The sequence below is a fragment of the Sminthopsis crassicaudata genome, chromosome 2, assembly GCF_048593235.1.
Source record: "Sminthopsis crassicaudata isolate SCR6 chromosome 2, ASM4859323v1, whole genome shotgun sequence".
NCBI classification, from domain to species: Eukaryota; Metazoa; Chordata; class Mammalia; order Dasyuromorphia; family Dasyuridae; genus Sminthopsis; species Sminthopsis crassicaudata.
This window is the reverse complement of record NC_133618.1, coordinates 314497676-314522989: the sequence shown is the minus strand read 5'-3', so window position 1 is coordinate 314522989 and position 25314 is coordinate 314497676. Positions and strand designations below refer to the sequence as shown.

General features: G+C 41.5%; 1 protein-coding gene across 1 annotated transcript in view; it reads right to left on the bottom strand.

The window, feature by feature from the left end:
- Positions 1-5481: 5481 nt before the first annotated feature.
- LTBP2 (latent transforming growth factor beta binding protein 2) overlaps positions 5482-25314 on the bottom strand; it is a 184549-nt gene continuing 164716 nt past the window's right edge. Inside the window, exons 19-35 of the mRNA XM_074290027.1 lie at positions 23261-23380; positions 22214-22336; positions 21137-21262; positions 20369-20491; positions 15811-15936; positions 15262-15384; positions 13231-13362; positions 12998-13123; positions 11985-12128; positions 11422-11613; positions 11175-11258; positions 10455-10583; positions 9399-9536; positions 9145-9309; positions 8417-8698; positions 7002-7151; positions 5482-6601 (exon numbers count right to left, since the gene is read on the bottom strand). Coding sequence (XP_074146128.1) covers positions 6456-6601; positions 7002-7151; positions 8417-8698; positions 9145-9309; positions 9399-9536; positions 10455-10583; positions 11175-11258; positions 11422-11613; positions 11985-12128; positions 12998-13123; positions 13231-13362; positions 15262-15384; positions 15811-15936; positions 20369-20491; positions 21137-21262; positions 22214-22336; positions 23261-23380 — 2429 coding nt within the window. The 3' untranslated portion in view covers positions 5482-6455. The remainder of the gene's footprint in view (positions 6602-7001; positions 7152-8416; positions 8699-9144; positions 9310-9398; positions 9537-10454; positions 10584-11174; positions 11259-11421; positions 11614-11984; positions 12129-12997; positions 13124-13230; positions 13363-15261; positions 15385-15810; positions 15937-20368; positions 20492-21136; positions 21263-22213; positions 22337-23260; positions 23381-25314) is intronic.

Genomic DNA, 25314 nt, shown 5'->3' with positions numbered 1-25314 from the left:
GGTGTTCTGCCCTTCTCAGATCTTATCTAATAGTACTGTTTTAGTTCTGGGAAAGGGATTTAAGAAGGGCATTAATATGCTGGAAAGTATCCATCCAAAGGCAACCAGAATAGTGAAGGACCTTGAATCCACGTTGTAGGAGGATTAACTGAAGGATTAGGAATGTTTAGGGAGAAGACTTGGGATATATGATTGGGGAGCAAAAAAGATGACATTATTGTTGTCTTCATGTTTTTTTGAAGGACTGTTATGAGGAAGAAGGATTAGATTTCTTTTGTTAGACTCAAAAGGACAGAAAGAAAGGAAAATTTTCCTAACAAGTAGAACTGTCCCAAAGCAGAATGGACTGCTTCAGGAAGTGGCTAATTCCTGTCTCAGGGTTGTTGTTGTTTTAATTTAATATTTCATCCCCTCCTCCCCTTCTCCCCCACTCCATACATGTAAAACAATTTTTTCAAAAATTTCTTTTAAAAACTGAATTCCAGATTCTTTCTCCCCACCTTCATCCTCCATTAAGAAGGCATGTGTGAAGTTATGCAAAATACTTCCATAAAAGTCAAGTTGCAAAAGAAAAGATAGATAGCTCCCCCCCCCCAAAAAAAAAAACAAACTCAAGAAAGATAAAGTAAAAAAAAAAAAGTATAATTCAATTTGTATTCAGAGACAATCAGTTCTTTGGATATGAATAGCATTTTTCATCATAAGTCCTTCAGAGTAGTTATAGATCATTCACCATATTATTTAGAAAAGAGCAAAGTCATTCACAGCTGATCATCTCACAACTTTCCTATTATTTTATACACAATACATTTCACTTTGCTTGAATTCATGAAGGACTTTCCAAGTTTTTCTGATAGCATCCTGCTCATCATTTCCTGTAGAACAATAATATTCATATCACATAGCATGGATTATTCAGCCATTCCCCAAATGATGGGCATCCCCTCAATTTCCAGTTCTTTGCCCTGAGAAGAGCTTCTATAAATAATTTTGTACATATAGGTCCCTTTCCTTTCTTTTAAAATCTCTTTGATGCTTCATACTTAATAGTGGTATTGTTAGATCAAAGTATATAAATGTATCTATAGCCCTTTGGGCATAGTTCATATCTTTTGATCATTTATCAATTGGAAAATGTTTTTTTTAATTTTTATAAATTTGACTCAGTTCCCTATGCATTTGAGAAATAATGCCTTCATCAGAGAAACTTGCTTGAAAATTATTTTCCCAATTATTATTGCTAACTGTATTTCTCTCTGGTTTATTCCATGCTCTCTCCCTTTCCAAAGGGTTGTGCTTCTGACCACCTCCTTCCCCAATATGACTTCTATCAACCTCCCCCTCCCACAGGGTAAAATAAATTTCTCTACCCATATTGAGTGTGTATATTATTTCCTCTTTGAGTCAATTCTGATGAGATTAAAGTTCACTCAATTCCCCTTTTCCTCCCCTTCTTCCCCCCACTGTAAAAGCTTTTTCTTGCCTCTTTTATGGCAGATAATTTAAGCCATTCCACTTCTTCCTTTCTCCCAGTACTCTCTCTCACTCCTTAATTTTATTTTTAAAGATATTATCCCTTCATATTCAACTCATACCTGTGCCCTCTGTCTATATGTAATACTTTTAACTGCCATAATAAGGAGAAAGTTCTTATGAGTTACAAATATCATCCTCCATTGATAGAATAAAAACAGATAAACCTTATTAAGTTCCTTATGATATCCCTTTCTTGATTACCTCTTATGCTTTTCCTGAGTCCTATATTTGAAAATCAAATTTTCTACTCAGTTCTGTTTTTTTTTTTTTTTTTTTTTTTAATTAAATGAATGCTTTCCTTTGAATGTCCACTTTTTCCCCTAAAGGATTATATTGAGTTTTGCTGAGTGGGTGATTCTTGCTTGTAGTCCTAGCTCTATTGCTCTCTTGAATATCATATTCCAAGTGCTCTCATCCTTTAATATAGGTGCTGCTCAATCTTGGATTATCCTGACTGTGGCTTCATTCTTTTTGAATTGTTTCTTCTGGATAGTTGCAATATTTTGTCCTTGACTTGGGAGTCCTGGAACTTGGCTATAATATTCTTGGAAGTTTTCATCCTGGAATTTCTTTCAGGAGGTAACTGGTAGATTCTTTCAATTACCCTCTGGTTCTAGAATATTAAGACTGTTATCCTTGATAATTTATTGAAAGACAATGTTTAGGCTCTTTTTCTGATCATGGTTTTCAGGTAGACCAATAATTTTTAAATTATCTCTCCTGGATCTATTTTCCAGTTCAGTTGTTTTTCAAATGAGATATTTCAATTTGTTTTCTATTTTTTTCATTCTTTTGGATTTGTTTTATAGTTTCTCAATTACTCATAAAAATCACTTGTTTCTATTTGCTCTTTCTAATTTTCAAGGAATTATTTTCCTCAGTAAGCTTTTGTATCTCCTTTCCTATTTGGCCAATTTTGCTTTTTAAGGTAAACTTTCTTCATTAGCTTTTTGTATTTCCTTTTGCATCACTCTCATTTCTCTTCCCAAATTTTCCTCTGCCTCTCTTACTTGATTTTCACAATTCCCTTTGAGTTCTTTCTGGTCTGAGACTAATTTTTATTTTTCTTGGAGACTTTGAATGCAGGATCTTTGACTTTATTATCTTCTTCTGAGTGTGCATTTTGATCTTAGTAACTTTCTATGGTCCGAATCTTTTTTCTGTCGCCTGTTCATTTTCACAGCTTTTAACTCTGTTAAAATAGGACTCTATTTCCAGGGTGGAAGGGGCACTGTCCCAAGCTTCAGGTGGCTTGTGTAGCTGTTTCCAGGGATCCTTTTAAGGACTGACCACAAGCACTCTTTTCTGCCCTGGAACTGTGAGAAGGGTCCCCACTCCACTGTGGCTGTAAATTATACTGTACTAAAGCCACAACTTCCTTCCTCAGTGTTGTTATAAAGAGACCTCCTATGAGCTGAGGCCTCCAGAAACTGCTGCTGCCATTGTCTACTCCTGGTTTGCTGATTTTCCAAGGCCCACTCACCATAGTTGAGATAAACCTTTCCTGCTGACCTTCTAAATTGTCTTTGGTGTTTCTGGGGTTCTGCAAACTGCCAGTGCCGCTGATGACTCAAGGATCTTCAAGACTCATTCCAGGCTAGGGCCAGGACTGTGCTGGGACTGCATATGGACTCCTCCCTTAGTGTCCCAGACCTTTCTTGATAACCTTCATTTCACACCATCTTTTTGCATGTTCTAATGCTCTAAAATTTGTTTAAATTATTATTTTAAAGAATTTGGAGGATTTGGGGGGAGAACTTGGTAAGTCCTTGCCTTTACTCTGCTATCTTGGCTCCACTCCCCTCCCATCTCCACCCCCCACCCTCTGCCAGGGGGTTTTATTTGTTGTTGTTCAGTCAATCTTTGACCTCTGACTTTTTGTGATCCCATTTGGCAAAAATATCAGAGTGGTTAGCCATTTCCTTCTCCAGTTCATTTTACAGATGAGGAAACAGGCAAATAGGATTAAGTGATTTACCCAGGGACACACAACTATTAGTATAAGAGGTCACATTTGTACTTAGATATTCCTGAACTCCAGTCTAGGCACTCCATCTGTTGAGATTATTAAGTGCAGTCAGACTCTCCCCAAATTAGGTCACCAAAAATGAGGGGTATGGGATGAGACCCCAAAAGTATATTGAGATATAGATCAGTGTCATGAATCACCTCAGAAGAATCTGTAGGCTTAGGCATCCCCCAAATCAAGGGGCAAAGATTTTATTATGCTACAAAGAGCAGGCTAAATCCATAATAGTCTTTAGCAAGGAAAGAGGGTCTTTTTTTTTTTATTTTTTAAAAAGGGGTTTTATTAATTGACAAAGGGTAAGACAAGTTATCTAGAAGTAACCAGGAGGAAGACACCATTAAGGGGAAAACACCATGAGGTGGGATTACAAATGGTGGGCTAAATTCCTAAAGAAGTTTAGCTCTAACAAGGTTGTTAGCTTAGCTATTATTAACCATTAATATTATATGCTAATTAGTAGAGGGTCTGACAAAGCAGAACTTCTTCTAAGTACAATACTAGCTTAATAATAGGCTACTACTGAACTTCTTGTGGGAGCAAAGAATTACAAGTAAAATAAATGCCTATCAACTGTGCAGCAGGTTAACAAATTATGGTTCATTAATGTAATGGGGTTGCTATACTGGAAGAAATTATGATTAGGGAGACTTATGAGAAGACTTCTAAACTGATGCAGAGAAAAGTAAGAACCACGAAAACAATGACTAAAACAATGTAAATGAAGGAAATGACAAAACAAAATCTATACACATCCCTATAGCTAACCTAATTCTCAAAATTGTTCTGACTACTTAAGACTTTTTTAGTTTTTGTCAAATTATATTTCTAAATAAAATTTTATATTTTTGTTTTCATTTCCCTTCCTTCTCCCTTCTCCTGCTCAAAAAGTCATCTCTTGTAGTAAAGAATAAATTTAAAAAAAAAGCAGTTCAGCAAAACTAACTTGGGATTAGAGCTGATAAATTATCTGATATTTTTACCTCTGGGCTCTATTGGACATAAAGATAAAATAATAATGTAAGATTTAGAGCTACCAAGGACTTTAGTGACTATAGGATAGGGAATTGAGGTCCAGGAAGGTTTACCCAAGGTCACAAAAGTATTAAATAATAGGGCAGGGATCAAAAATCAAATAAGTTAGTGAGGACCCAAGTAATCATGGCTAATACTGGGTCCTCTTGGGTCAAGAGAGAGTAGCAGAATTATACATGTTTGGGGTAGTAGGACAAGAAAGAGAGGTTAGGAGATGCAATTCCCTCTCAGAGAAGATAGTCTAAATTATGGTCCAAATGAGAACAAAAAAGATCCTATTAGGTTGATGCTAAGATTTCTTCAGAGTCCACAAATCCAATGTAGAAGCAGAAAGGCAGTTTCAAAGTGAAATTCAGACCACTATTGGATTAGATGGCAAGACACAAGGCATGTTGGAGCCTGACTCTCTGACAACCCATTTCCCCTACAAGTAAGGTTTTAGGTATAAACACCCTATATAAGAATTTCTTTGTGTCTCTCTCAGACCGAACTATGTCACTCCAGCAATAGCTGGGTTAAATTAAAGCAGGTCCTTTATTTGAATACCAAAACAAAGCAAAATAGAAGGTAGTCGCCAAGGTCCCAAAAAAATATTTTTCCTAGGGTACCAGTGTTTCAGAATAGAAATGGAAAACTTTTTCCCTTTCTGTAAACTGCATTCTAGGAAAGTTTGATGATAAGAGGTTTCCCAACAATGTGTCATGTGCTTTCAGTAATTCTTGTTCCATTAACCCTGCTTTACTCTGCTCAGCTAGTTAGCTTTAGATGCTTCTCACTCCAAACAGTGTCTTGGATTTAGATAGGCATCCACTCACTACCTGTTTGAATTCAACTAAAACTGAATTGCTTAAGCAGAGGTTAAAAAAAATACACTACACATACACTGTAATCCACAGGCCAGAAAATCGACCTTTTTATTTATAACACATCAAACTGGTTTTCAAAAAAGGAGAGCACAAGAGAGATTTGGTTCCTACAAAAAGCTATGTGTATTTTACAAAGGTCTGTTGGAGAGGAGGGCATCTTGCAACAAAGAGCCCTGCTACTGGCGCACACAGGGCTAGGGCCTGCTGGGAGATGCAAGCTGACCAAGCTGAAGCCACTGAAATGTTTCCCTTAGACTCCTGTAAAATTCTGGCTCTTTCTTCCTCTTTGCCTCCCCATTCTCCTCTCCTCTCCTACCCCATCCCCCTTTGATCTCATTTCTTTTGGATCTGTCTTTGCTTCCCTCCTCTCACATCTGCGCAGGAGAAGGCTGGCACCAGTCTTGCTGCTCTGTGCTGAGGGGATCTGCTGCCCACCTGGGGTCACAGAACTGGCTATAGAATGGAGATACATCAAAAGAAGGGCCCAGCCCAGCCTAGTAGAGACAGAAGTCCTCCAAGAGGGGCTTTGGAGTCATCAGCAAAACTCTAATCCCCGTCCAGCGAGATGGGCTCTCAACGACTGGCCAGAGTGAGGCAGCTGTTTGCCCCTTTTGCAGCTGTGGGTTCCTTTGAGTCATAGCTGGAGGGGGATGCCTATAGTGTGAGGCTAAAGGACCCTGCAGATATGCACAGTTTGGAGAGAAGAGAACGGGCTCTTCCCTCAGCAAATATCACAGGGCAAGGCAACGAGTCAGGCCCCATGACCAGTGGCTGAAGCATCAAAGCAGCAGGTGGTGTTTGAGCCAAGCTGGAAACTCCTGGCTGAAGCAGGCCTCCTGGGGGCCTGTAGCCATAAGAGATGGTGGGAGGGGGAGGCTTGTTGGGGGCAGAGCCTCCAGCCTCCTTACTGCTGCCTTCATGATCTCTTCCTCCTCAGGGCCCTTGTGGATGACTCAGGCCGTTTCCAGGTGGCTGCCGAGTGCTGTCCTTCATTACTCCTTGGGGATACAGCGAGGGGGCCCTGCCATGGCCACATAGCCCACAGAGCATTGGCAGTAATAGGAGCCCTCAGTGTTCTCGCAGTGACCATGTGCACAGGGAGCTGTGGGCCCATGCATGCTCTCACATTCATTCACATCTATAAGAAAAAGGATAAGCTTCCCTTATTGGAGTATTCGGCCTTGGTGAACTAACCCTTAAATGAGGAAGTAATACTTTCCTCTTCAAAGTTATCCTTGCATGTGTTTTGAAAAAAATAAGATAAAACAACAACAAAAACAAAGTACAAGGCAACAGTCCTGTACCAGCCCCCGGGGTAGCAGCTATAGAAGTCTTGTTCCTTTATTTTAGTCCTGTCCTGAGAATCTCCAGAATAGAACTATAGAATACTTGGGCTGGCCAATTCCAAATTTGGCCCTTATATTGGGGAGACCCTAATCGGCTACTTGGGCTTTCTTGTTAATACCGCACCACCTGGCCACAGTACCCCTCTTCCTGGGAATTCTACTCTCTACTCTTCTCCCCCGTTCTAAACTTACCCACACAAGCCATCTGGGCAATATTCAGCTGGAAGCCTTCAAAGCAATCACAGGTATAGCCCTCGTCCACTCGAACACAGCGGCCATTCTCACAGCCATTGAGGATGCCACATTCTTCTGCTCGGAGGCCTTCAAAGCTGTCATAGTTCCCTGAGGGATTCAGAGGATGCAAGGAGAGAAGGAAGAACACATAACCCAGCCATATTCTTCCTATTTGTCTGTTTTTATAGACAAATCTTATTCTATATTAGAAGATTCATTAACAGTGCTATTCAGGGGTATCGTGAAATTTTACCAAAAATCAATCCCAAGTAAAGATGTATTTTATTTCTTAAAAATGTGCCTCACACCCACATGTATATATGTGTATACACACACACACACACACACACACACACACACACACACACACTCTGAGATCAGGCCCCAAAGTTGCATTGCCTTTTGAGGGCTCAGATTCAAAGCATTTAAGGCTTTTCACCACTAGAACCTCCTCTACTTGTAAGCCTAATCTCGGTACACTCCAACTTTCACAGACAACTCCTCAGTTTTCTCATCTGTAAAATGAGCTGGAGAAGGAAATGGCGAGCCACTCCAGTATTTCTGCCAAGAAAAGGGATCATGGAGAGTTGGACACAGCTGAAAATGACTGAACAACAAACAAACACGATTTCTTGCATACGTGCTGTGCTTTGGTTCATGGTACTCCTTTTGCAAGAATTTCCTATCTCCCTATCATATTTTAAATCCTATGCATCCTTCAAAGGCCAGCGAGAGCAGAATTTTCTTTCTCTAACTCCAAGCCAATTTGTAAATCTCTATGATAAATATCCTATTTTTTTAAATAGTTAACTGCCTTTTTGGGGGCACGGTATTACAGATGCAAAGTATGTATGGAGGATGTTACATATAGCACCCCCCAAAAGCAATTTTGTAAGTTCCACGAGGACATGTTTGAATTGTAATTGAATTCAATTTTTCAATTGAGTTTTAACTCCCCTAATGCCTATGCTTTGTATGCAGTTGGTGGTTACTAAATGATTCTTGAATGAATTCCCACATCTAACACATTACTACTCATTAAATGAGTGATGACTACAACACGAAGGTTCCTACCCATTCAATTAACTTCTTTGTGAGAGAGAGTACAGGCTCACAGAATTAGTCATGACCACGTCCTGCTCCTTATTCTCTCATTTTACAGATGGGAAAACTGAGGCTTAGAGAGGGTAAGTAGCACTGTGTCCTTTCCAGATGTCAGTCCTTTGACTTCTGTGACTCTCACTGGTGAAGCCAGGCTCCCCTTTTCTAATCTTGGGGAGAAGGAATTAGGCAGTTGGGATTGAAGAAAGAAAACAGGAAAAGATACTTGATCCCACCTCCCCCCACCAGTGCCCCAGGCAGGTAGCACAAACCTGGCCGGCTGCCCAGGAAGTGGGGCTGAACTTGTGAAGGCTGCAGTGGTGGCTCAGGGGCAGGAAGTTTGGGCACTGGGCCGCTGCCAGGGTGCAGGAAGGGGGGCTCCGAAGCACCCTCCTCAGGACCCAGGTAGTTATAAAAGGGGGCCCCCTCAGGGCCATAGAGGCCGTAATGCAGGTCATCGGGTCCCGGGCCATACTCATAGCCCGGCCGGGGGTGAAGGCCGGCTTCTCGCTCAGCTTCTATCCTCGCCACGTTGCACAGCTGAGCAAAGACCTCTGTCAAGGGAAGAGAAAAGCTATGAGTACAAATTGAGAGCAACCAGTGCCTTCTGGAACCTCAGCTTGGTCTCTATTCCCACAGAGCCAGGACCAGCCGGAAGGCTCTGCACAGCCCCCCTCACTCTCACTTGCATGTCCTGGAGGCCCCTTTCTAGCGTCCCCTTTGAGAATGAAGGACAAACAATAATAACAACCTTCCTTTGCAGCACATTAATGCGACTTAACCTGGGGGAGGGTACTCCTCAGAGGGCTTGCCAGGAGGATCTCTAGGGAACCGCAGCATTCCAGCCCTTACCATTCCCCCTCTCAGGTTCTCACTCATCCTACCGCCTCACTAAATGGGAGATCCTTAGCAATCTCTCCCTCCTGTTGTCTCTGGCCCAGGTCTATGGACGCCCAGCCGTCCCTCCCCCTAAGCCATCCAGGGGGCGGCCACCTCCTACCGGAGTTCCTGGGGGGACACAGGGCACACTGCTGACTCCAGGCCTCCCCGTCCTGGCAGCAGCACTCAGTGTAGGTGGTACGCCGACCTCGGAAGGGCTGGCTGCAGACATAATTGGTGACTTTTTTCCAGCAGATGTCCATGTGGATGTCATGGTCCGGGAGGTCTGCCAAAGGACAGCAAGATATCCAGTGAGCGTTGCCTTCCAGGCTCCCGGCCTCAGCTCACGTGGTGTGTGCGCTGCCCTGAGCTTACCCATGCTGCCCGTGCTGTTCACACAGTGCCTCTGGCTGGGGTCCAGGACCAGGGGGGGACTACAGAAGCAGTGGAAGGAGCCATCTGTATTCACACACTCCCCATTCTCACAGGCTGTGTCCTGGCATTCATCATGATCTGTGGGAAAGACGGGAAGAAGCTTGGGTGGCAGGAGCAGGGGAGGAGATGGGGGAACTAAGGGCCAACGCAGCCTGTGAACTGAGTGGGGGCATAGAATCGGGGCGTTCAGTAAGTGAATAACAAAGACGGTTCTCCATCCTTCACATTCCAACCGAAGTCTGGGGCGTCATGACTCCACATGGATGTGATGATTTTTATTTAGAACCTTCGGGTATGCAAAACAATTGACATATGTTATCTCATTTGATCTTCAGAACAATTCAGACTCTGGCAGTATTATCCCCATTTGCAGATGAGGAAACTGGTTGACACAGGTTAGGGTCACATAACTAGTTACACAATCAGTACTTGAATTCAGATCTTTCAGATTTAAATCCAGGGCTCTATCCACTTTTCCATCTAGCTACCTTAGAGGCTTCTCTCTGAGGAATCCCTCCTGGGAGGATTCCTGTATATGGCCAAACCAGTTACTTGTCTTTGTAAAATAGAGCCTCAGGGGCTGTCACTCCTGAGACATCGGGATGCAACCCTGAAAGCCCTCGGATTCTCCTGTCTTAGAGAAAGGTACTAGTCTCTAACCCAGCCCGGGCCCCTAGCCAGGTAACTCCCCAAATAGGGAAGCTCCTTACCTTAAGCAATTTTTTTTCTTTTCTTTTCTTTTTCCCTGAGACATTTGGGGTTAAGTGACTTGCCCAGGGTCACACAGCTAGAAAGTGTTAATTGTCTGAGACCACATTTGAATTCAGGTTCTTCTGACTTCAGGACTAGTGTGCTATCCACTGGGCCACCTAGCTGCTTCTGCTATCACCTTTCTGAAGGGGAGGATGGTTTTTCCTGATAATTCAGGATAAGAGAAACGGTGAGCCTGAAGCTCATGGAGTGTATGGCCAGCTTGAGGAACAGAACAGATCTTACCTTCGCACTCCATGTGGGAGGCGTCATAGCGATAGCCAGGGTTGCAAAGGCAGATATATCCAGGCACTGTGTTGAGGCACTGGCCATTGTGACAAAGCTCAGAGCCAAACATCATGCATTCATCCGCATCTGAAGGGGCACAGAGTTGCCATCAGGGAGAGGGACCCTCCTACATGAACTCCTGAAAAGCTAGGACTCCGCTCCCTAAAATCTGCAGTGGGTTTGGTGGGGATGGGGAGGAGAACAGAGGGAGGCAGGCAGGACAATGAGATACTCTCTCCTCTTTCCACTTCCCCTATGTTCACACGTAGCTATGAGGGAGGGAGAGATGGCAGCCCTAGGCTGGTCTCATATGTAGGGAACAAATACAAGGAAGAAGAAAACTGGTGGTTTGTGAAGGGTGATGGGTAACAGAAGAAACCTGTAGTCTTCCTTGGGGACACTTAACTGAAAATGCCTTTGAAATGAAAAAGAGTTGCGAGTTCCTTCCCTTTTCAGTTTCTGTATATTGTTTTCTTCCCTCCTTGAGAACAGGGGCTGTCTTGTTTTTATTTTTATTTGCACAGTGCTTGGTGCATAGTAGGTGCTTAATAAATATTTAATGATTCACTGTTATTGACTGAATGGTCAAAACCTTGGCCGGCATCATAGGCATTGTTCTATCTGCTCAGGAGATAGGAATGGGCAAGGATGAAGAAGGATTCTGGGCCAGAACCTTACCAGTATATGTGGTTTGTCCAAACATCCAAGTGTCTTCCACAGGGATATATCCCTTCCCACTGGGGCAGATCTCGCTGAATTCCACTGGGGAAGAATAGTAAAGAGAGAAACCAGAGCTCAGATGAAGGGAAAGCTTTTCTTCCACCTTACCTCTCTTCCTTCACTGCTCATATTGTTTCATCCCCTGGCAAATTCACAGGCTTTCCCTGAGCCCCATGCTTTCAAGGTGGCTCCCGGGGATTCCCACCTGTCCCAGGGAAAGGGCATGGGTCACAGCTGTCTCCCCAGCTGGCTCCCTGGGTACAGCAGCACTCCTCCCGTGTGGTGTTCCGACCCAGGATGCTGGTGCAGGGTGACTGGTTGCTTGGTCCCGAGTAGCAGAATTTGCGCTCTGGTCCAGGGAAGTTTTCTCCAATCAGCTCCTTGATGCTTTCTTGGCCTGTATTTGAAGGAAATCAGTCTGATTCTGTCCCTTTGTGGCCCAAATTCAACCAGAGGTATTACACTGCATCTAGGCCTACAACGTCTAATTTCATTTGGTATTTTTCAGCCTCCTATACTTTTGCCCCAAAATAAACTGTAGTTCTAAAATAGCCTTTCTTCCAGAGAGCTCCTGGGCAGGAGCAGAACACCCTTAGAGCGAGGAAACTGCTAGATCTCCAGATACAATGGAAAAAACTGCTTGGTGTACTCCTTGTCATTAATTAGCCTCCTTTCTCCAAGTTCTGCCTTGCCTCACTCCCTGCCCTCTGGCTTGCCCAGCACCCACCTCCTATCCTTCTGTCTCCTCCCCCCCAGCAGACCCCTTACCTCCTACAGTCCTCTGGCGACAACGGCCATCTTGTGCATCATATTCCTCATGGTCATTGGCACAGAGACACAAGAAAGATCCTTCCACGTTCTCACAGAGTGCAGCCCCACATACTGCCACCATCAGCTCACACTCATTCACATCTACACAGGACAAAGAGAGTTAATGAGAGACAGAAGGAAAAAGGCAACCTCTGCCGGAGACAGTGGTCTGATCCCTTTCAGCCCTCCTGCTCCTTGGGTCCTGACTTCTGCCTCTAGCCAATCTGGGGCCCCCATTAGCTCTTCTTCTCCAAAATCTCAGTCTCCACGACAAGCAAGCCAGCAGGATGGATTTGGGGGAAGAGATGGGGAATGAATGTGTAGGGATATATGTGGGGAGAGGGGGATAGTTAGAGGGACATGGACCAATGTGTTCGGGATTGTGGACAGAAAGGGAAGCAGTCAGGGGAAGGAGACAAAATCTGCTTTTTCTTAGGGGTTAGCAAATTACCCTAAGATGGCAGTCCTGCCTGTTCTTATTCCTTTGAAATCCCCGGGCAATAGAACAGAGCCAGGTTAAAGACCTGCCTGAATCTTCCTTCATGAAGGCTTCTGGTACAACATCAAGCCTTTTTAATAAGCTGTTCTAGTTCCCACACAATTTATTATGTACAAGAACAGGTTGTCATCGATCGAAGGAAACCAGAAAACCCTGTAGCAGTCAGTAATTTGCCTAGATTCACATAGATCATGACAGAGCTGATTCCAATGCCAGAGTCCGACCTATTCCTTTCTTACAGGCTGAGATCTTTTATTTTCTTGTTTGTTGTTGTCCTGAGGGCAGGACAATGTGCCTTCTGTGTTCCCTATTGTACTAATCCCAGCGTGGGCAGGTAACTCAGTGCTTTTTCCTCCTTGGGACTTATTCCTCATCTGAGTGATTTAGAAGGCCACAGGAGCTGCCATGGCAAGATGCTCAAGGCCTTTGGAAAGCAAGGAAATCCTCCAGGGATGACCCCTGGGATTCTCACCCACACAATCCCAGCCTGAAGGTGAAACCTCGTAGCCTCGATCACACAGGCAGCGGAAGGAGCCATCGGTGTTGTCACAGAAGCCATGGTTCCCACACAAGGTCTCGTTGGCGCATTCGTCTATGTCTGAGAGATAGAAGAGAAGGGGATGGACCCTTTTCCTCCTCCATCCCTCTCCTTGGACCTTGCAGCAGTCCTGGGTCCTTGCCCACTCTCTTTTTGTCCTGACTTACCAATGCAGTCTTCCGTTGGGGTCATATGGAAGCCAGGCTGACAGCCCATGATACAGCGGTATGATCCAGGACTATTCTCACACCTCCAGGTTCCACACACTGTATCCCCAAAGTCCTTACATTCATCCACATCTGTCACCAGCAGCACCATGCAGGAGCCCCAGGAAGAAGAATGGAAGTATAAGTCAGTTTCAATTTACTGATTTGGTCCAAAGATCCCAAGATCAATTCTCTCTCCTTCCCCCCCACCTTTTCCCTTCCCTCCCTCTCATTCCCTCTTTTCCTTCCACCTTCCCCCTCTCTCCTTTTCTCTCTGTCTTCCTCCCTCTCCTTCTCCCCCTCTTATAATTAAATATTTTTTATTTTCAAAACATATGCTTGGATGATTTTCAACATTCACCCTCGCAAAACTTTGGGTTCCAAATTTTTTCCCTCCCTTCCTTCCACCCTCTCTTCTAGATGGCAAGCAACCCAATATATGTTAAACAGATGTAATTCTTCTATACATATCTCCACAATTATGCTGCCCAAGAAAAATCAGATCAAAATGGAACAAAATGAGAAAGAAAACAAAATCCAGGCAAACAATAACAAAAACTGAAAATGTTATGTTGTGTTCCACATTTAGTTCCCACAGTTCTTTCTTTGGGTATTGATGGCTCTCTTCATCACAAGATCATTGGAACAGGCCTGAATCATTTCATTGTTGAAGAGAACTGCGTCCACCAGAATTGATCATAATATAATCTTGATCTCCTGCTTTTGCTCATTTCACTCAGCATCAGTTCATGTAAGTCTCTCCAGGCCTTTCTGCAATCCTCCTGTTGGTCATTTCTTACAGAACAATAACATTCCATAAGATTCATATATCATAACTTATTCAGCCATTCTTTAATTGATGAGTATCCACTCAATTTCTAGTTTCTTGATACTACAAAGAGAGCTGCCACATTTTTGCACATGTGGGCCCCTTTCCTTCTGTCTTTTTAACCATGAAGGGACCCTATATAAGTCTGGCCAAGTTATCCATTTCTCCTTCACAATAGTAAAATAACTCTCTCAGGGCTTCCGTAAGCTCTTAGAATGATAAATGTATGAAAGGACTTTTAAAAAGAAAATTCTATGGCTAAATAAGCTGTGGCATATGAAGGTAAAGGAACATTATTGTTCTACAAAAAATAATGAACAAGCTGATCTTAGAAAGGCCTGGAAATATATACATGAAGTGATGCTAAGCTAAACAAGCAGAGCGAGGAATACATTGTACACAATGACAGGCAGAATATGTGAAGATCAAGTATGAGAGATTTGGTTCTTCTCAGTGGTTCAGTGATCCCAAACAATCTCAATAGACTTTGGACAGAAAACGTCATCTGTATCCAGAAAAGGAACTATGGAGATTGAATCTAAATCAACAAAAGCTATTTTCATTTGTTTTTTCTGTTTTTTCCCCCTCCTCTCCTATGGTTTTTCCTTTGTGTTCTGATTTTTCTCTCCCAACATGATTCGAAAAGCAATGTGAATTTAAAAAATTAATTTTTTTAAAAAAGAAAATAACATCTGGATTATATAAACTCACTAAGTAAAGGGAGTTTTTAATTCTCTTAGATTTTCCCTTCATTTCTAGTTGAGTTTTGTATAGATAGCAGATGCTCAATAAATCCTTTCTGCCCAATTGAAACTACGTCTAATGCCTTTGGGAATTTAGGGACTACCCAGTGCCTCCGCCCCTTTTAAATTTACAATACTTATCAGAGTCAGGAAGGAGCTAAGAATGGATAAAAGGAGATGGAATAATTAGTCACATTTAGACAGGATTTTCCCTATACGAAGCCAATGCGTTAGATGACCCTAAAATTATCTTCAAGTGAAGATAATAAAATTCTGTGAAATTATTGAGTAAGAAATTAGAGAACCTGGAATGATGTTATGGTAACACAGACATCTGTTTCAGGGCTCTTCATTATATCACACTGCCTCTTAAATCTCTGTTCTGAACAGAAGCACATGTTTACTGTGGCCAGTCCTTACCTATGCACTCCCCATTCTCTGGAGAAGGCTGGAATCCACCCTCACACACACAGATGAAGGAACCTTCTGTGTTGAGACACTGCCCTCCGAGGCACCTGGCTATATCTGCACATTCGTCCACGTCTAAAAGAAAAGGCCAATGAGCATCCCTTGCCTAAGGCCAAGTCTCTTCTCAGTTGTCTCCTCCCAGGGAGGTTATTTCTGCAGAGTTGAGGTACAAAATGTACTGGACAAGGGAGAGGCTAATGAGAAAGCACAGAGCTGAAAGTCTCCAAACACTCCAAAAAGTGTCCAAACTGGATAAACCAGAAGTAGAAGAAAGAGACAAGAGTAATTGGTTCCATGGCACAGGTAAGGGCAAAGAAGGCAAAGAGTGCATCTCAGCTGAAGCCTGATTTGGTTCTTCTGAGCCTCTCATAGTTGGTCTCTGTTGTGGTCCTAGCAATCTGTCCTTGGCTCTTAATGCCCCACTCCTGGCATCTAGAACGGATTACACCCTCCACGGGGAGACCGAGTTGACAGATTGATCATCTGTAGTTACTTACTTACCCTGGCAGCTAGTACCCCCAGGCTCACTAGAGAAGCCGGGGGCACAGAGGCAGAAAAAGGACCCGTGGGTATTGAGACACTCGCCGTGGGGTGCACATTCTTCCTCCCCAGCACATTCATCCAAATCTATAGGAGAAAGGATAGGGAATGGGTAAATGCCTTGTGCAGACACAGACATAGGAACAGACACCAGTGGATTTCTTTCCTGGCTGCCTATACAGGGTCTTAATCAACAAAGTTCTTTCCCCTTTATGTTCCCACATCCTTTTCTACTTGACAAATGTTTATTATGTGCCTACTATGTGCAAGGTACATAAGTACTATGCTAGGTTCTGGGAAAATACAAACTCTAAGGATGGAGGATGGAGGTAGAATTAGTCATTGAGTGGTAAAATCAGACAAGCTGAGACCTGCCTGGGAAAGATCTTAATTAATTAGTTAATTAATTTATAAATGTTTAATAAGTTTTTTATTTTCATAATATACACAAAGATAATTTTCAGCACTCACCCTTGTAAAACCTTGTGTTCCAAATTTTTCTTTCTCCTTTCCCCCCAACCTCCTCCCCTAGGCAGCAAGTAATCCAATGTGAAAAATCTTAATTTATAAAGGCCAAGGTCATCCATTGCATCCCGGGCCATCAACATTCATCTTGACTTTTGGACATCCCCTTCATGATGCTCTTCTTCAAGAATGAAGGATGTCAGAGAGAGGACTGTGGAGACTTAGTATGGATCACAGCATAGTGGTTGTTTGCTTCCTTTTTGTTTTCTATCTCATTTTTTTTTCCTTTTTGACCTGATTTTTCTTGTGTAGCATGATAATAGTGGAATTATGTATAGAAGAATTGCATATATTTAACATATATTGGATTACTTGCCATCTAGAAAAGGGGGTAGAAGGGAGAGAGAAAAAATTTGCAACACAAGGTTCTGCAAGGCTGAATATTGAAAACTATGCATGTATTTTGAAAATAAAAAAACTAAAAAAATATATAAAAATAAGTAATTGTTGTTTAAAAACAATAATGAAGGATGTTTGGCTTTGTTGAACTACGGGATTATAGAACTGAACAAGAATTATGTCCTGTTCTACAACATCTCCAATAAGGGTCATCCAGTCCTCAATTTTGGCATCCTGCCCAGCCTTAAGGCAGTAGATGGTGAAGAGGACAGAGAATTTTGTTGTCACAGTTGTTTTCTTTTTGGTGAGGCATTTGGGGTTAAGTGACTTCCTAGGGCCATACAGCTAGAAAGTGGCAAGTGTGTGAGGCTGGATTTGAATTCAGCTCAGACCCTTCTTAGCTACATTCTTGGACCCTTATTAGCTACATGATTCTGGGTAAGTCACTTAACCTCTGGTTTGCCTCAATTGTCAAATGTGGTTGTTAAGAGGATCAAAAGAGATATTTATAAAAAGTGCCTGGTACATAGTAGGTGCTATGTAAATGCCTATTCCCTCCCTCTTTCCTTCCTAATATGGGGAACTTACTACCTCCTAATGGAGCCAATTCTAGAATCACAGAATCTCAAAGTTGGGAGTTTGGAGGTTGACTAGTCCAATTAATTTGTGAACATGCTTTAATTGGTCAGAAAATTCTTTATTATAATAAGATAAAATCATCTTCTCTAATATTGCCATTAAATGTTCTAAGCTCATTCCTAAATGATAACCCTAAATTTATACTATCCCCGTCTAGAATGTTTTTTTCATTTCCATTCTCTGACTTCTTCAAGTCTTAGCTAAAGTCTCAACTACAGGAAGTCCTTCTAGATCCTTCTTAATTTCTAGTACTGTCCTTCCATTGATAACCTCCACTTATCTATTTTGTATATAGTTGTTTGCATGTGATGTCCCATTAGACCATGAGGATGCAGCGACTGACTTTCTTTTTCTTCCATGAATTAAACTTTATTAAGCATATAAAAATTTTAAGATTATAAAGTGATTAACTGTGTATTACAACATAGTTAATTTAATGAGAACCTTGACTCCATTTATCAATCAAGTTTTAATTCTCATTCTTACTTTTGAAAGAGATATGGATATATTAATTTATCTCTTGCTTCAGATTTAATTGAGAATAAGAATGAGAATCCTGATTGTCAGAGATAAGTGGTTAGAAAGGGAATCAATGCCTTGTGAACAAGTTTGTAAAAAATGTGAGACATTTCTCTAAGGGTTCCTACAAAATTCTGTTACTTCATTGATTTGAAAAATCAATTCAGATTTTCTGGCTACTGGGGAAATTAGTTACCTCATCTTTCACTGGATTCATTGATGCCCCTTTCCCCCCATAGCTCAATATAAGAAGAGTTTCATATTCAAGTCTCATTCATTTCATTTTAGTCAGGAGGAATTATTGCTTCAATTGGCAGTTGTTCTGCCAGCATATTCTTTATATTTCTAGCACTTAACCTATTGTCTGGCACATAGTAGGTACTTAATAAATGTTCATTGAGTGTCTTTTGGGGATGTTCTCAACAAGTTGCCATCAGTCTTGTCTGTCTCATGTTGTATTTCTCCCTTAGCTCACTTGATATTCCAGTCAAACTGACCTGCTGGCTGTTCTCCATGCTGGATGGTCCACCTCCTGGGTTCTGAGCTTTTTTTTTTTTTTTTTTTTTTTTTTTTACAAACTGCCAGGTATTCCTCCAGGGTGTAATGTAATCCCTTCTCCTCTCTACTTCCTTATCCCAGCACATGTGACACCTCAGATATCATACTCTGCCTTTTGATATTCTTTTGTACAAATACCTTATACTTACCTACTTATCTGTAAACATACAGTGTTCTTCCCCATTTCCACCCCTCTACCTTCCCATGGAAGTAACTAGTTAATGCTAACTAGCACTTGGCTAGAGCACTAGTTCTGGAGTCAGAAAGACCTAAGTTCAAATCCGACCTCAGACACTAGCTATGTGACCCTGGGCAAGTCACTTAGCTCCGATTGTCTCTTCCCCTTTTCCCTTCAATCCCCTCCCCAAATTTGCAAAGTACTTCCCCCCACGGAAGCTCATTTGATCTTTACAACTCTAGGAGATGGGCATTGCTATCATCCCCATTTTACAAATCAGGAAACAGCACAGAGAAATTAAGGGACATGCCTAGAGTCACATAGCTAATAAACAAGTGTTCAAGGTAGGATTTGAACTTTTGTCTTTCTGACTCCAAATCTAGCACTCTATCTACTGAGTCTCCTAGCTACCTCTGTAATTAGAGTCACTCATATGTAAGTTCCTTGAGGCAAGGTCTATTTTGTTTCTGTATGCCCAGCTTCCAGCATAGTATCCTGTATGTAGTAGGTGCTTAATATTTGTTAAATTGAACCTAATTGAACATGAAAGGGGGCTTAGAATTATTCTGCTTGGGCCCATTTGGTTTCTCTTGCCCATGTTATTGTTCTTGTTGCTGTTCAGTCTTTTTGATTCTGTCTCTTTTTGACCCTATTTGGGGTTTTCTTTGGCAGAGATATTGGAGTGGTTTGCCATTTCCTTCTCCAGCTCATTTTAAACTGAGACAAACAGGGTTAAATGACTTGCTCAGGTCACATAGCTAGGAAGTGACTGAGGCTGGATTTCAAGTCAAGTACTCCTGACTGCGGGCCCAGCTTGTATCCTTTGCTACCTAGCTGTCTCTCTTAAAAAAAAAAAAAAAAAAAAAAAAAAAAAAATGTACCTCTTAAGCTTTCTCTTCTTTCTTTAATTTTTTTCTTTTCTTTTTTGCTGAGACAACTGGGGGCCAAGTGACTTGCCCAGGTCACACAGCTAGAAAGTATTAAATGTCTCAGACCACATTTGAACTCAGATCCTTTCTGACTTCAGGACCAGTGCTCTATCCATGGTACCATCTAGCTGCCCCTAAGCTTTCTCTTCTAAAGGCTAAACCTTCAATGTATTTTTCTATGTCCTGGTCTCCAGTTCCCTCACTATCCTGCTCACCTTTCTGAGGACACATTCCAATTTATCAACATTCTCCTTAAAATGCATCACTAAATATAAGACTTTGTGGTATGGCATCTAAGGCAAAAAGACTATCACCTTCCTAGTCCTAGACATTATATTGCTTTAATATAGCTAAATGTTATTTTTTGGCGGGGGAGAGAATATGGAGAAGCTGCCACTTTATACAGATTAATTTTCATATTTAGTCTATCAAAGTCCCCAAACATTTTTCATGAAAATTGTTGTCTAGCCATGCCCCCCCCATCATGTATGTGTACAGGTGATTTTATGAATTCATATATAAGATGTGATATTTATCCTTATTATTATCTATTTGATTAATTTCTGCCCCATTTTCTAGCCTGTCAAGGTGTTTATAGAGCCATACTTTCTTATCCAATAAGTTAGTTATATTTCCAGCTTGGTGTCATCCACAATTTTGGTAAACAACCTATCTGTTCTTTCATTAAAGGTCCCTGTTGTAAACCCTGTAGGAAGAAAGTTATGGAAGCAATTCAAATGTATATTTTTCCTATCAACAATAAAGTTAGTATTGGATTGGAAGACTGAGGTGCTAGAACCAAAATCATAGAAAGGGAGACAACTAGACTCACCATCACACATGGTACCATTGATTAACTGGAAGCCAAGTGGACAGCGGCACTGGTAAGAACCCAAAGTATTCTTACATTCTCCTCCTATACAATTGACCTGGGGGTCTTCACATTCATTCACATCTGCAAGGAGCACAAGGAAAGATTGTTTTAAGCTAGTAAACCATCAATATGGTCCAAAGAGAGGGTGGGTAGAGTATCCTCAACTACTTCTCTCTCTTTTTAAAAATGTTTTTTATTTTTAATTCAGGGAACAAAATAAGCATTTCCACAATAGAGTACAGTAAAGATTATTGCATTTGAAACTGCAAATCTACCACATTCAACTTGCTATTCCCTCCAAATATACAACAAAGTTCTCATATAAATTTCTTTTTTTTTCCCCCTTCTCTCTTCCCCCAATCCTAGACATGAGTTTGGACTTAATTGTGTATGATAGCTGTGATTCTAAAAAGTAAAATTGGGTAGAAAAAAAGTAAAAAAAGAGCAATTATATAATAAAAATGGGGCATGAAAGGAAGAACTTAAACAGAGGAAGCAGGTGGGAGTGGAAGGATGATAATGTTGGAACATTATCTTAGAGGGTTAGGTGAACTGCCCTCTTTTTACAGCCTTTTGGATCATAGAAAACAAAAATAGTCAGCCTAGCCCTTTCCTGACAACCTGTAGGGCTTCTGGAATTGCTATAGCAGTTCTGGCTGGTATAGTCCAGTCCATCCCAATCTTTGAGGGGATGAAGGTTTTCAAAAGGAAATAGGCAGCTTTTACCTTCACATGTATGCCCAAGGGCATCTGGCTGGTATCCCTTGTCACAAGCATTACAAGAGAAGGAACCAATGGTGTTAGAGCAAATTCCAGAGAGGCAGACACCAGGAGAGGCACATTCATCTATATCTGTGATAGACAGACAGGTATACAAGTCAGAGGGTCCCATTCAGCCAGATGAATGAACAGAGAGGGCTTATACAGGTCATTCAGAAATGGGTAAGAATCCAGGTAATTTTACATAACCAAACCCAAGACTAATTTCCCCATCAAGGGAGACCCAATGCCTTACCTTTACTTTCTTTCCCCCTTCCTTTCATCCATTCATCTATCCCTCCTTTCTTAGATCTTCTAAGGCTCTCTCCTTCCCTATTGGCTTTAGCATCTCCCTTTTAAGGATATCTATCTCTATCTCAAAGACCTTGGGATACAGATAGCTCTCAGCTGTTTCCCTTCCCATTCCTCTGGTTGAATCACCCACATTTTTTTTTTTTTAGGGATGACTATCCACAGCCACTTTTGGCCTTCTCTATCTCCAATCTTTCCACAAGAGTTTTAGGAAAGACCTTATCTGACATAGTTTTGACTATAGACAGGAAGATGGATGACCCGGTCTCTGGGAAGCCTTCCAGTTCCAGTATGTTATGATATCTCCGTACCCCCCACAACAAATACCTTCACATACTATGCCGTCCTTTAGCAAGAAAATGAGCTCTTAGTATTGAGGCAGAGACCAATGGGTCTTCCAGGTCTAAAATAGGTCACTGAATCTCTTATTAGAAGGCTCTATTCAGGGCAAATAGACAGGCTGGTGGAGATGACAAGAAGATAGGACAAATTTTTGCTCCTAGGTCTCATACTGGAGATTTAGTAAAAGTAATATGTAAGGGGTACATGAAGGAAGGGGCTGTGGATTGAGGCCTGTTTATAGGATTATTGGTGGAGTGGAGATCTATGCCTAGAGGAAGGTACTTAGAACTGTTCTTTCCTTTCCAAAAGAGAGGTCCTGAGACTGTATTTTCTTCCCCCCACTCTGATGCTTGCTCACTGGAAGGAAGTGGAGTATTTAGCATTCCATACCGTTACAACCTTTCCCATCCTCTGTGGCTTGGAAGCCCAATTCACAGGAGCATCTGAAAGAGCCTTCCAGATTGATGCACTTTCCATGCAAACAAATCCCTGGGGCCAGGCATTCATCCTCATCTGGGGAAAAGAAGTCAGAATTTATGGGAATATGGACCTCCTTCACTCCATGGAGTGCCAGTTAGTCAAATTAAAGTTTCTCAATCACCTACTACATGCTAGATAAAACAATCTCTACTTATAAGTAATTTAGCTTATGATGGGGAAGCCAAAACATGTGTATAAAAATAGAGGATAATATAAAGTTTACACACACACACACACACACACACATACACACACACACACACACACACAGATATGTGAGTTTTAAATACAAGGTCATTGAGGGAAATCAGGAAATTCTTCAAGCCTCAACTAGAAGGTATAACTATTCATTTTCAGAGGAACTAGGTTCTCCTGAAAGGTTGAATTCCCTTATACCTTTACCTGTCCTACCCTTCTACTGGGGGGAAAGCAAATGACATTTCGATGTCACTCCAATCAAATCTGGTAATATGTAGCAAACCTATACTCCAATGAATGAATGAATGGAACCAGATTCTCTAGGTCTTGTGGGGTGAGGGAAGGGAAGAAAAAGGAGGAGATGGGCTGGCGCTGTTCTCTAGATGTGGTGCTGAGATGAGGAATGAGGGAACCAAGAGGAGCACAATGGCAGCTTGGATCCTTATGTGGATCTAAGTTACACTGATTTCCTGTTTCTTATTTCAGCACCCATGTTTCCCACCAGGCTAAATAGCTTCAGAAAGTAAAAGAGCAAAGCATTGTGTAGTGAAGCATTCACTTGAGGCATTTTCTCTGATTACTGGTAGCGATGGTGATTGAAGAAACATTTGCCCTCTGTGAACCCTCATTCTATGTATTTAAAGCCAATAACTGCTTTGACTCCACCTTTCATATCTTTCTCTTTTCCTTTTACTCAACTGGCTAATATAGAGATCCCCAGAAGCCAAAGAATTTCATGGCCAAGTAGAGATGTCTTACCAACACATCGCCCACTCTGGCTTCTGTAGCCTTCTTCACAGGCAAGACACATGTAGGAGCCAGGGGAGTTGACACAGCTCCCTTCAGGACAGGTGCTGGGATGGCGGCATTCATCAATATCTGCAAAATAACAATAGCACCCAGATACCACCTCCCCTCTCAGTAATTTGCTGCATCTGTAGTCTAAAACAGTGACTACCAACCTGACACACCCACATCTTTGGGCCTAGGATAAGGGGTTAGTCAGGAAGAGCCATTGGAAACCAGGAGTTTACAAGATTACCTTCCATCTACTGTATAGAAATATTTTATGTATATTGAGTAATTTACACATCTTCTCCATTAGACTGTGAGCTTCTTGAGGACAGGGATCATATTGTTGCCTTCTTTGTATGTCATATACTAAGCACAGTTCCCAATGCACATTAAGTGCCTAACAAATGCTTGTTGATTGACTAACTTGGGTGTCTCATCTCAGGACCAGGATGTTCATCCAAGATGTTCATCCAGGAATGCCTTATTTTCATCTAGGCCCCATCATCCCCTGTCATGCAAATTTATCTTAGGTCAGTTTTAAGATGGAGCTCCCACAAGTATTTAAAACATCAATTTAGCCAGGAAAAATTTTCAGGGGCAATAGCCAGTCTCTGCTAGAAGGCTGACAAGTTGTAGGTCAAAGAATATCTGCTTGATATGGCAAGCTTGTTTCAACCTGTTGAAAGTTTAGTTGTTTGGATGGTGGTCACCATGAATCTAGCTAGGTCAAATAGGTAGCCAAAAGAAAGCTCTGAGCTACACCAAAGAGTGAAGTTAGAGGCCCCAGAGACAACTAGATAATCATTTTCTAGGATAGAGAAGTAGTTCCTTCCTTCCTCTCCACCCTAACTCCACCCCCATTTTAAATACATCTATGCAACATAAAAGGGCTATCCCATAAGAAGCAATGCCTTTGCCTTGAGCAGACACACACCCTGAAATAACATTTGAGAAAAGATTATGGACAGAATTTTCTAATACAAAGGCATTTTAAAAATTGTAGTTGATTTAAAGGGGCACTTTGTAATTATTTTGAAACATAGAAAGACAATTCTACATGAAACAGAATTTTAAAAAGTATATTAATAAATTTAACACATTACTTTTAAATCTGTCCTGATTTTTCATGCTTCTTTCTAAAATTCCTTGTTCTATATATTCTTAAAAATATATTTCAATATTCTGTATTTTTCCCCATGGCTATTAATAACCTCCCCACTCTTCTCACCTCCAATCTTCATTCCCCTTCCCTCATTAAGAACAAAGAAAGGTTGGTGGGAGGGGGGTGGGGGGAAGAAAGGAGTTAAGTAAAATAAATCCATGCAATGGCTATGTCTTTTTGCACTTTGTGTTCATTACTTTTCTGTCAGAAGGGGTCAACATGCTTCATCATAGATTAAAAGGCACTTTCAAGGAAACATAATTAAATACACATGTAAAGGTCAAACTGGAGCCAGGCATACAATGTGACTAATGCTGCCAGAGGGTCAGAAATTAAGTTTTTTGTGAGGGGACCATATGGAGAAGAAGGCTAAGAGGGTAACTCAGGGCTTTTGAAGTGGCTGTGGATTTATGTGGAGACTTTAAAATAGGTATTCTTAACCTGGCTTCCATGAGTTTTTGCTATATATTGATCACTGTATTTTAATATAATTTGTTTCCTTTGTAATCCAATACATTTTATTTTATGCACTTAGAAACATGATTCTGAGGATATATAGACTTCACAGACTGCCAATGGGTTAATTTTTATATTTGTGATATCAAAAACATTAAGAGCTCTTTCACTAAAAGAAAACCCCAATGAAACTAGGGAAAGAACAAAATGTGGAAATGACATAGCATGGGAGCTATTCAGTTCTGCTAAGGCTTAAGGAGCCAAGGAGGAAAGAGCAAATAAGTCAGAGGGACTGGTTTCAAATCCCACTTCTGATGCTTCCTGCCTGTGTAACCTTCCCTAGAATGTAGACACCAGATTGTAGAATGAGGACACCAGATTTTCTTAGAGCTGAAAGCAT